The following is a 12,738-nucleotide window of genomic DNA, read 5'->3' as shown; positions in this document are numbered from 1 at the left end:
GTTCAATCTTTGAGCATATAAAGGTGACTTTATTTTATTTGCATGGTAGCATAGCATCTAGTGTAACACTTCACAGCATCAGCAATTGGGTTCAATTTCCACCATTGTCTGTAAGGCATTTGCATTTTCTCCTCATGACCACATGGGTTTCCTCTGGATGCTCCAGTTCCCTCCCATATTCCAACGATATACAGGTTAGTAATGGTTACTAAATTGTGGGCATAATATCTTGGCGCATGAAGCATGGCAACACTTCTGGGCTGCCCCCAGCACAACCTCGGACTACGTTGGTTGTTGATGCAAGCAATGCACTTCGCTGATGTTCCAATGTACTTGTGACAAATAAAGCTAACCTTTACTCTCTATTCTAGATGTGGATACTGTGTTACAGGATTCAGCTCAAATTGTGTCATCAAGTTTGTGGGTGACACAATGGCTGGCCTCAACAACAACGATGAGGAGTAGGAGTACAGAGAGGAAGTGGAGCATCTAGTGGACTGGTGTGAGAACAACAACCCAAGTCTGAATGTGGAGAAGACCAAGGACTTCAGGAAGGTGCAGATGAACTGTTCCCCTCTGCAAATACATGGCTCATCTGTAGAGAGTTAAGTGCGCCAAGTTCCCAGGAGTTCACGTCAGGGGTGACCTCACCTGGTCTCTCAACGTCACCTCCCTAAACAAGAAGGCACAGCAGTGCCTCCACTTCCTAAGGATATTGAGGCAAGCTAGCTTCCCTCTTCCCTCCGCCCATCTTAACCAAATTTTACAGGAGCACTATTGAGAGTGTCCTGACAAGCTGCATCTCCATCTGGTATGGGAGCAGCTGAGCATCAAACTGGAAGTCCCTACAAAGGACTGTGAGAATGGCTGAGAGGATCATAGGGATCTCCCTATCATCCATCTGAGAGATTGATTAGAAGCGCTGTGTACACAGGGCCCTTAGCATTATCAAGGATCCCACCCAGCCATCCAGCATCCTCTGACTTTCTACCATCAGGCAGGAGACTCTGACACATAAAAACAAGAACAGTTAGGATGGGAACGTTTCCCTCAGACCATTAGTCTTCTGAACTCCCTGACGCATCACATTTTAAGTGTCACCAGTTAATCTATTCTATACCTGCCAATATTTAATTTACGTACTTTGTTTATTTATGTGCAATTCACCTGTAAATTTTATCCTTACTTTGTGTATGGATTTGAAGGCGGGGGGGAAGAGACTAGCTGGAAGGTGATGATGAAGCCAGTTGGGTGGGAAAGGCCAAGAGCAGGAGAAGAATCTGATAGGAAGAGAGAATGGACACTAGGAGAAAGGGAAGGGAGAGGGAACACAGGGGAAATAATAGGCAGGAGAGAAGTAAAAGGTCAGAGTGGGGAGTAGTGGTGAGTGGGGTTGGGGAGTGGGGAAATTTTTGAGTTGCCAGGAGAAATCAATATTCATGCCATCAGGTTGGAGGGTACCCAGACAGAATACAAGGTGTTGCTCCTCCACCCTGAGGGTAGCCTCATTTTGGCACAAGAAGAACCCATGGATTGGCATGTAGGAATGGCTATTAAAATATTTGTCCACTAGGAAGTCCTGCTTATGATGGATGGTGCAGAGGTGCTCTACAAAGCACCTCCCAATTTATGACAGGTCTCACCAATGTAGAGGACATATCAGGAGCACTGGACACAACAGATGACCCTAGCAGATTCACAGGTGAAGTGTTGCCTCATCTGGAAGGACTGAATGGAGGTGAGGAAGGAGGTGTATGGACAGGTGTAGGGCTTAGGCCGCTTGCATGGATAAGTGCCTGGATGGAGATTAATGGAGAGAAAAATGGACAGGGAAAGTGTGAATGAAACAATCCCTACAGAAAGTGGAGGGGGGAAGGTAAAGGTATGTTTAGTGATAGGATCCCTTTGGAAATGGCGGAAGCTGCAGAGAATAATATGCTGGATGTGGAAGCTGATGGGGTGGTAGATGAGGACAAGAGGCACTCTATCACTATTATGACTGCAGGAAGATGTATGGGAAATGGAGGTGATTGAGTGAGGGCAGCATCAATAGTAGAGGGAGGGAAACACCCTTCATTAAGGAAAGAGGACATCTCAGATGTCCTGGAATGGAAAGCCACATATTGGGAACAGATGTGGTGGAGGTGAAGAAATTGAGAGAAGCAATGGCATTTTTATAGGCGATAAGGTGGGAAAAGGCATAGTTGAGATAACCACTGCAATCAGTAGGTTTATAAAAGAAGTTGGTTTACAGTTTGTCTCAAAGATGGAGAAAGAGAGATCAAGAAAGGGGAGGGAAGTGTCAGAGATGCCCAACTGAATTTAAGGGCAGGTGAAGTTAGAGGTAAAATTTAGTAAATTGATGAGCTCAGCATGGGTGCATGAAGCAGTGACAATGCAGTCATCAATGTAGCGGAGGAAGTGTTGACCAAGGCTTCAAACACAGACTGTTCTACACAGCTGATGAAGAAGCAGGCATGGGAATCTCTTGGATTTGGAGAAAGTCAGAGGAGCCAAAGGAAAAACTGTTAAGGGTGAGGGCCAGTTCTGCCAGACATAGGTGGTGGTGGTTGATTCTTCTGTCAAGAAAGAAATGGAGGGCTTTGAGACCTTCCTGATGGGGGATAGAAGTGTATCGGGACTGAACATCCATGGTGAAGATGAAAGGTTACTGAGAAGATCGAGGACATGAGTAGTGTCGCAGATGTAGGTGGGAAAAGACAGAACCACGGCGACAGAATGGAATGAAGGTATGAGGACATATTATGTCTATAGCATAATATGAGAACCAGAATATACATAATGAAATTTTTGTCTTCATCAAATATGGTGCAACATGCATGTAAATTTTCAGATAATATTTCTCCCTCAGGTTAAATATCAAATTAAAATTAAACTAAACTAAGTGGCAAAAATGAAAGTAAATATGTCATCCAGATTTAGAGATGGGAAGCTGCTTCATCACTAGCGATGGGTAGAGCAGACAAAACAATGAGTGCAGCAACTAGACAGTTCTCCTTTCAGCCGCTAACGCAGCATCAGTGCAGGTTAAAAATCCTTGTACACCTAAACCAGTTTGAGAGCTTGATCTTGTTTGTTTAAATCATATTATTGTATACCTATGAACAAGTGCTAAACTCTGGTGGTCTCTGTGACAAGCAAACCCCAGACTGCAGTGTGACATAACACTAGTGCGCGCGCGCGCGCTCTCTCTCTCTCTCTCTCTCACACACACACACACTTTATTTTTTTTTAAGTTGCATTTTGATATTTAAAAAAACAGCAGTTTGACCTTGAAAATTTACCTTCGAGGTTCAGGAATTTATTTTGTATCAATGAGCACATGAAATTGCTTTTATGAGCTAGGATGCTTTCAGAGCATTTGATAGCAGACAATCGGCCTTGCCTGTTAAGACCTCCAAGTAAAAAGATTCAATGTATCCAACTCATAGTGAATTGGATCGTAGCCCACTGACATTATATCCTCAGCCCCAGGGAAGTAAGGGCTAACTGCTGGGCGCCCGCATTAGTCACATTTAATGGCTTTACTAAAGGAAACAGACCATGACATGGCTAAACAAAACTGGCAGGAAAGCTTGCATTAATCGAACCGATCTCAAACTCATCAGCAGCAGATTGTTTTCCCTTTGCAAATAATTAGTCTGCCATTTGGTGTTCCGTGCCACGTATACCTTTTCTTCCTGGTCTATAATTATTTACACCAGGTGCATTTCTTTCACATTTTCTTCTGACTATAGCATTGTCAGAAACCATGATGAGTAATCTGTTAAACCTTTGTATGCATTTTGCCCTCAGGTATAAAGTTACTTCAATAAGCACTGGGATACAATGGAAGGAAATAGAATTTACCCAGTTAACAAAAAGTATTAGCACCCCTAGAGCACAGCCTCAGGTGACTGAACAGCATTGATTTCAATGGCTCAGGCAACTGAGGATCCAAATCATACCGAAATGTTTAAAGCCTATCAACTGCAGAATACAAAAATCAATCCAATAATGGATAGGGTTAGCTCAATTCTGTAGATTAGGATTAGTTTTATTTATGGCATGTACATTGAAATTTACAGTGAAATCAGATCAGCGAGGATTGTGCTGGGGGGCCTACAAGTGCATGCTTCCGGCACCAACAGAGCATGCCCACAGCTCACTCAACCTGACTGTATGTCTATGGAATGTGGGAGTAAACCGAAGCACCTGGAGGAAACCCATGTGGTCATGAGGAAAACGTACAAACTCTTCACAGACGGACAGATGGTGGTGAAACTGAACCTGGTCGCTGGCGCTGTACGCTACCATGGTTAAATATCAGTTATCAAACTGCCCGATAATCATATTTTGAGATCAACAATTCCTACTTAAAAGCAAAGCAGCATTGCGCCAGTGTATGATTTGCAGCACCATCTCATGTCAATAGCTATATGTTGTTCCAATTTAAAAGTTCATAACGAAGTTTTTGGAACTCCATAATCATTTGGTAGGCATGCATTTGACAGCACCGTTACCCAAATCTGCAATGGCGACTGACCTCAGCTATGTTACCAAGCTTGTTCCAGATTTTGTTGAAATGTGAATGATTTTGAATTAGACAAACCATAAGCAAGTTTTCAGCCTTTTCTTAGCCAGTTATCCATCTCCAAAATGTATGCAAAATTCAATGAGGTTATCTGCAATAAACAAGCTTCCCACCACTCCCATTCCCATGAAAACAGTTCAATAGCGAACTAACACTCATTCAAATAGGAACGTAGGAAGTAGGAATGACTTATTACTCCTGTTCCAGTCCCACCATTTAGTTATGACCTAGTGGTCTTCCCTTTTTTAAAAAGATACAGCACAGTAACAGGCCTTACAACCCAATGTGTCTACACCACCCAATCACATCCAAGTGAACAATTAACCTACTAACCTGTACATCTTTTGAAGGTGAGATGAAATTGGAGCACATGGACGAAACCCACACAATCACTGGGAGGACATATAAACTCCTTAGGGAAGGCAGCAGTAATTGAACCCGAGTCGTTAGTGCTGTAACAGCATTATGCCACAATCTTCTACATGGTGGTGTGCTGAGGCAATGGCATCAACACGGGTGAATAAACTGATTAGAAAGGTTGGCTCTGTTATTGGGAGTCAAACTGGACACACTGGAGGCTGTGGTAGAACGAAGGACCCTACGGATAATCCTGGCAACTCTGGACGATGTTTCTCAACCTCTGCATGCCACCTTGTCTGAACGTAGGAATATTTTTAGTAATAGACTAAGACAACTGCGCTGCTCCAAAGGCCACTATATGTGGTCATTCTTACCCTTGGTCATTAGGCTCTATAATGAGATGACCTATAGCTGGGGAAGTGATGACCCCATCTCCCGTGAAACTGTTTAAGGTAACTTATTTTTTATTCTTTACTTCTCTTCTAATATTTGTATATCTGTGCACTTGTAATGTTATTGTGACACTAAATTTCCTTTGGGATTAATAAAGTATCTATCCTGCCCCAATTATTCATTTCTAGACAGAGTAAATGGTCTCAATCTTCTCAGAACCTTATGATATTTAAATAAATACATTTTTCAGTTTTTCTTTTCTCTCACCCGCCATGCACAATTTTTACAATCCAATCCAATGGGGGTGTTAAAGAATCTATAGAATTTTGGAAAGTTAACATGAATTCAGCTGCCATTTCCATAACAATCTGCTTATAATTCTCTGATTTAAATCAGCTTCCAAATTTTATGAGAAAGGAGGATGCCATTTAGACTATTAAGTCCTTTCCAGTTTGCAGAGAAATCCCATTTCCACATTAATTTCTCCCCATCACCTATCCTCCCCACATTCCCATCAACTTCCTCCAGATTCTCTACGTACCTTAAGTGGAAATTTGATGCGGCCAATTAATTTACCAACTTGCAGAGCTTTGAGATGTAGTATAAAACTGAGGCACCCAATGTAAATCTATGCAGTCACAGAAAGAGGGAACATACATAGATACACTGGAAATTAGGGTAGAACCTCATTCACTGGATCTGAGGTTGCAACTCTACTGGACATGCCCAAAGCTGCTTTTTTATTTTAAGAAAATAATTTCAGCCTCTATGATCTCCCTCCATATTGAATTGGTTTACTGTCACATACACCAGCGTACAGTGAAAAACTATCTTGCATAGCATTCATATCAATTCTTTATACAGTAATAGTGCATTGAGGTTATGAGGTAAAACAATACTGAGTGCAGTATAAGGTGTTACAATTATACAGAAAGTGCAGTGCAGGCATGCAATAAAATGCAATGTCATAGCGAGATCGACTGTGAGATTAGGCGTCCATTCTTATCATACGAGAGAACTGTTCAATAGTCTTACGACAGGTTAGAAGCCGTCCTTGAACCTCGTGGTTCCAGCTTTCAGGCTTTTATATCTTCTGTCCAATGAGAGGAGAAAAGAGAATGTCCAGGTTGGGTGGGGTTTTTGGTAATACAGGGCATTTTACCAAGACAGTGAGAGGTGCAGATAGAATTCCGAATGGAGGCTAGTTTCTGTGACAGTCAGAAGCAGTTGCCATTGAAAACCATAATGCATCCAGATTAGATTCTTTCAACGGTGCATTGATAAGAAGTATGAGAGTCACAGGGAGCATGGGTCCTGAGGACGTAGAGGTTGGTAAGCGTTTTTTGGCAGTGGTATCACCATGGTTGAACCAGTCCCAGGAACATGAAGCTCTCAACCTTCTTGACCTCAACACTGTTGATGTGAAGAGGAGCAAGGAGCATGTGCTATGTACTCCCTCCCCCCTCCCCCACTGAAGTTCTTTATTTTGCTGACACTGATGGATAGGTAGTTTTCATGACACCATGACATCTGATGCAGTGAGGAATCAAATTCTAGTTCCATTATTCAGCATTATCCATTATTCATTTAATGTTAATTAAAAGTTCCCATTGGTGGACTAGCCCACCTGGCTTGTCAGGCACCTCGTGCAGCATCTGTGGAAGAATCTCCTGATGCACCAGTGGTCCTCATCAGTTACCTCAGAAGCTTTTGAACCAGAATCGAAACAAGTCATCTTCAATCCCAAAAGGACTGCCTGTGAAAAAGATGCTCTTGTAATTTTTTTTCAATACTTTCTTGCTAGCTTGCGTTCAATCCGCCCTTCTCTTTGTTATGAATTATTTGGTTAGCCTTTTTCCTGTCCTAAAGCTTTTAATCTTTTGGCAAGACTAACCTTAACTTTCAACCTAATACCATTCCCATCTCTTTAGTCATGAAAATATCACTTTCTCCATGGAGTTTTATTTCTTGTAGGTGCAGAATGAGTAAATATATATTTTAAAAATTCGTTATTATTTATCTATCATAACTTTTAATTTCCCATCCACCTAATCAGCCCATCCATCATTCTGAGGCAACTTCCTTTGCAATTCTTGCTGCCGAACTGAGACCTGTCATACTCAAACCCAAAGTCAAAGTCAAGTTTATTGCCAATTAACAAGTACATGCATGCACAGGTGCAATAATAAACTTGCTTGCAGCAGCATTACTGGAACATACCACCATATATGTAGCATTCACAAGCATGAATCTTAAGTTGTGCACATTTTTTTTTACAAGAAATCACAGCTAGAACAAAAATATTCAATTTTAGTGCAAGGGGGTCAAAGTTGCTAAACAGTACCAATGAGGGTTTACCAGTTGGCTCAAAAAACTGAATGGTCGAAGGGAAGTAGCTTGAACCCTGGTGGTGAAGACTTCAGGCTTCTGCTCAAAAGATGGCATGACATGGATGGCAGGCATTCTTGATGACAGATTTTGCCTTCTTGAAGTAACACCTCCTATACACATAACTGATGGTGTGGAGAAATGTGCTCATGAAGTAATGGCCACAACCCTGCGCAACCGAGTTGCCATACCGGAGCATGATGCAACAAGTCAGAATATTTTCAACAGTACTTCTGTATAATGGCAAACCTAAGAAAGTAGGGAAGCTAGTGAGTTTTCCTTTATGATTGCATCAATGTGTTGGGCTGAGGATAGGTCATCAGATTAACACCCAGGAATTTAAAGATATGTTAAAATGGTGCTGAGAAAAGATGACTTTTCAAATCCTCTTTCCTACAGAACCCTTTGTTTTGAGATGACTAATTTCCTTACTAATCTATTGCTCCAAATGCATTCCACTAATTCATCCTTGAATCTACACCAATTGTGTTTGCCCAGCCCATCTGAACATTTATTTCACATAATTATTCTATCATCCTTGTTTTAGGTTCCCATATTATTGATCAGTAAAGCTCCATTAGGGTTCCTGTAAATATTAGAACATGTGGTTCATTCATTATTGCCCTAATGCCATTCCTGATCAGACTCTCCTGTGCCTTCCTGTTCCAAAATGCAAAATACCCACTAATATTTAATTCCCATCTTTGCCTACAATGCTACACATCTCAATGTTAGTGATAATTCGATCTAACTCATTTATCTCTATTTCTGCCATTAATTTATCTGTATTGCAAATTTATAATTCAGTTAAAGTGAAGACTGAACTTAATTTTATTTCTCCTGATTTTTAAGGTTACAACATTGCAATCTCTTGAGCATTATCACACTCTGCACTTTTTTTTTTTAAAAACACATCATTTCAGTTTTTTTTTGTCATTTTTCAGATTCTGGGCATCACTGGCAAGGACAACAGTTATTCCTTGTTCCTACTCGAACACGAATGACTTACTATTTTGAAACGTGTTTTAGTCAAATGGAGTTCCATGAGATTTCACCAAAAAGCATCTTCACTTCACTTTCAGTATTCTAAAGGGGGGACATGTTCTCCGCAACTTCCTGGTTTGCTCTTCCATCTCTCTTTTGTCACCCTGAAGCTACAAGATATTCAACATTATCCTTTTACCTATTCTCACTGTTTATGAAATTAGCCTGCAGGACTGGCAGAATCTGTGGATAAAAAACTGATGAAATATTATCAATTTCAAACTTTAACTTTGCTTCTCTCCATAGATGCTGTCTAACTTGCCATGACTGCCACCACCCGAAATCTCATAGACTTTCTCTTTCCACCATTGCTGCCTGATCTGCTGAGTATTAACAGCATTTTCAATTTTTAATTGCTGGATTTTCAAGTATTTGTGTTAACAGTTCGGCATTTTAACCAGTGCACCTTTTAGTTATTGTCAATATCTGTGCATTTATTATCCTCAACCTAAAATTACCATTTTCACAGGATGCTTCTTTGCAATCAAACTTTGACATAGCATCTTCTTTAATAAGAAAATTTGCAGATTATTTCATATCCACTATGTTGTAATTATTTTGCCATCAGTGACTGTGTCACTACTGATAGCAGTTCAAAATTCTACTAGCACTGATTAAATTTCTGGCAAAAAGGCATCAACTTCCAGTAGCAGACAGGATACAGTGAATGTCAGCAGTTTTTAAAAAAAGAGTTTGCAGTTAATTATTTAAAGGCCAGCACATATCTGTTGCAAGATTTACTGACAGATTACATAGAGTCCACTAGTTAAACCAAGTCTTGCTGAGATTTCCCTTCATTTGTACTGGGAAGATCACCTCTTGATCCTGCAGCTGATTAGGAAGCAGTAGTGAGGTTCAATTTCATTGTATTCAATTTAATCTTTTAAGAATAATTAGAAATTATTTGGTGTTGTTAATTATTTTACATGTCTGTTATTGCGGAATATTAATTCTTTGTTAAACAATAGAGGCCAAGAAAAATGCAAAAGTTAAATTCATGCTTCCTTCAAAGTACCTTTTTAGGTTCTGCACTAGTTATCTCAACCATAGTACATAGTTTCAAATCAGCAAGTTGTAGTTCAAAGAGCTCTTCAAAATCTTAAGCATGCAATCTAAACTGATACTAAGCACTATGGGAACTACAAAGCTGTAGTATTTTCGAACATAGAAACCCTACAGAACAATACAGGCCCTTCAGCCCACAATGCTGTTCCGAACATGTACTTACTTTAGAAATTACCTGGGTTATCCACAGCCCTCTATTTTTCTAAGCTCAGTGTACCTATCCAGGAGTCTCTTAAAAGACCCTATCGTATCCACCTCCACCACCGTTTCCAGCAGCCCATTCCATGCCCTTAATATATTATACCATCAGTCAGATGGATTTAATAGACTTAATGATTTTTTCCCCAAAATAAGTCCATTTGGCGCCAGATTCAGAAATTATAACTTGATGAAAAATAATACATTCGTGCCTTAAAGTGGCTGACAAATTTCGCAAAATTGTGACTTAAAATGAAAATTCTTTAAATTGATGTGAACCACTTTAGGTTATTCAGATCATAAAAAGACAGCACACAAAAAAAAACTTCTTGCATTTTCTCCTTTGCTGAATGTTCCAGATATCATAAATAAAAACAGAAAACACTGGAAATACCAGTTTGGGCTACATTTGTGCAGAGATAAAAGGAGTTATGTTTCAGGTCAATGACTTTTTATCAGAACTAGGAAAAGTTAAAAAAACACAAGAACATTCTAATTTGAAGAGTAGAAGGGCAGAGAGAGCAAAAGAAGTGGTGATGACACAGACTCTGAGGTGGCATTGAAGGTTTGCTAACTACAGATAATTTGTCCAGAGAAAGTGTAAATAGCACTGAGGAAAATGAAAAACACAATGCTGGAAAAAGAAACAGAACAATGCATTGCTACAAATCTGAAATAAAAGAAAATGCCAAAAATATTTTTAAATACTTCAGTGGGTCAGTCAACTGCACAGAGAAAACTTGCCTAATATTACAAGTTAATGAAATGTCATCAGAAATGTCCAACCCAAAAGACCAATTATCCAAAACTATTGAACACAGTGTTCAGACCCAAGAAATATAAAGAGTCTTGCTGAAAGGTGAAGAGCTGGATTCATTAGGACAGGATGAGAGGCCAAAGGCAGAAGTCAGAATGGGACTGGGATGCAAAAGTCACAGGCATTTGCAAATTGAATGGATGTGTTCTACAAAGCAGTCACTGCATCTGCATTTAAATTTCCAATGTAGAGGTTATCTCATCACATTACAGCACTAAATGCTGTAAACTGCATTGGAAGTAACATAAATAGCTCACTGCTTCACCTTGAAATAATAGTTGAGCCTACAAAAATGGGAAGCATAAAGGATCAAAGGACATCATTTGTACGGAAAAGCAGTGTCAGAAATGGGTGCATAATGATAGAGGCAGAAGAATTATCTTGAAGAAATGGAGTACAGTACCTTCAGAATGCTGAATGGGGAGCGGATGTATCTTGTAATGGCATTATATTGAAAGTAGCAGATATTATGGAGGGAGACATTCATGTGGAGGGTGCTGGAGTGAATAGTGATAACAAAATAAACTTGCCTCTTGCTCTGGGTGGAAGGTAGGACACATAGACATGGTCAGCTAAAAGGCCTGTTTCTATGCTGCGTCATACTGAGATAGACCATATTAAATAGAAATTGGTAGTAAAGGTGATCAAACTCTTATTTCTACATGAAGTCGCACCGTCATTCATATACAGGAAAATGCGAGAGGATGCTTCTTTCAAGTTCAAAGGATGCTCAAGGAACTGCACCTATCTTCCAACTAATCATGTTAAACCGCACCCTGCTCAGTAATTGAATTTCCCTAATAATACAATTCACTTCCTATCCTTGTGTTTAAAGTTACCACTAGTGCTGGCTGGATTATTTAAACTGTTGCGCAATAACAGTGTTATGTTTGAAAAATGGCTGGAGAATAAAGATAATGAAAAGTCACCACACTGAAAGGAAGAAAATCATCTCTTTTAAAAGCCAGCACTTGCAATTTGTGTAAGGTCACCAATCTGTTTGAAATCTGCCTTTCTTCCTTCTTTTCTACAGCTTGATCTGCTTTTATTTCAAATTTCCAACTGTGCTCTTCACTATTTCAATTTCAGCCCCGTTTTTTAAATTGTCTTCATTATCTCCTTGCAGTTACACTCCACTATTTTCTACAACAACCCTTCATCACCTTCACTGAGCACTATCACCATTTGCATTAGAAACATAGAAAACCCACAGCACAATACAGACCACAAACAGAAAAGTTGCTGGTGAACGCAGCAGGCCAGGCAGCATCTCTAGGAAGGGGTACAGTCAACATTTCGGGCCGAGACTCTTCGTCACAACTAACTGAAAGAAGTTCTCTTACTAGCTCTTCTTTCAGTTAGTTCTGACTACCCACACAATCAATGCCACTCATCATCTTGATGAGAGACCCTCTCAGACCTTCAGCCTCCATTGATCAGACCCTCTCAGTCTCCATTTTACCACAGTCAACTTCGAACATTCTTTTTCTCAGAAGTCCAAAGGTTTTGCTAGTGCACTGGAAAAAGAGGTGAATTTCACCAGACATGTGCACTTACTGATAGTTGGTTTTCAAATGTGAGAAAAGATCCACGTTGTCCAGAGTCTTATCAAGAACATTTATTACCTGTATCTTGGAGCAGACCTTTGCTTTTAAATATGACATGCAAAATCCTTACCAGTTCAGTGGTAATCACTGGCTTGAGGCCTTCAACAGAGATAGAATGTTGACAGAAATGTCAACAACTAAACAACCTCAGATAGTTATTGTGTTTGCATTGTATCTAAAGTAGTTCACCAATTGTATCCCCATGGTGTAAACATCTCAGATAAGTTACATGGAAGGCAAGTAAACCAAAATCTATTCCTATTTTTGATTCA

General features: G+C 40.0%; 1 protein-coding gene across 3 annotated transcripts in view; it reads right to left on the bottom strand.

Moving 5' to 3' along the window:
• ppm1aa (protein phosphatase, Mg2+/Mn2+ dependent, 1Aa) overlaps positions 1–12,738 on the bottom strand; it is a 112,614-nt gene that overhangs the window by 57,054 nt on the left and 42,822 nt on the right. The window contains exon 6 of one of the 3 annotated variants that reach the window (XM_072271309.1): positions 6,962–7,103. The exons of 1 other annotated variant lie outside the window; for it this stretch is intronic. In XM_072271309.1, the coding sequence (XP_072127410.1) occupies positions 7,048–7,103 (56 nt within the window). In that variant the 3' untranslated portion in view covers positions 6,962–7,047. Of the gene's footprint in view, positions 1–6,961; positions 7,104–12,738 lie in introns of those variants that run through there. One more of the 3 variants, XM_072271363.1, reaches the window with a different exon arrangement.

Source organism: Mobula birostris, chromosome 1 (assembly GCF_030028105.1).
Source record: "Mobula birostris isolate sMobBir1 chromosome 1, sMobBir1.hap1, whole genome shotgun sequence".
Taxonomy (NCBI): domain Eukaryota; kingdom Metazoa; phylum Chordata; class Chondrichthyes; order Myliobatiformes; family Myliobatidae; genus Mobula; species Mobula birostris.
The sequence above is the reverse complement of the archived record's forward strand: the minus strand, read 5'-3'. Positions and strand labels throughout refer to the sequence as shown.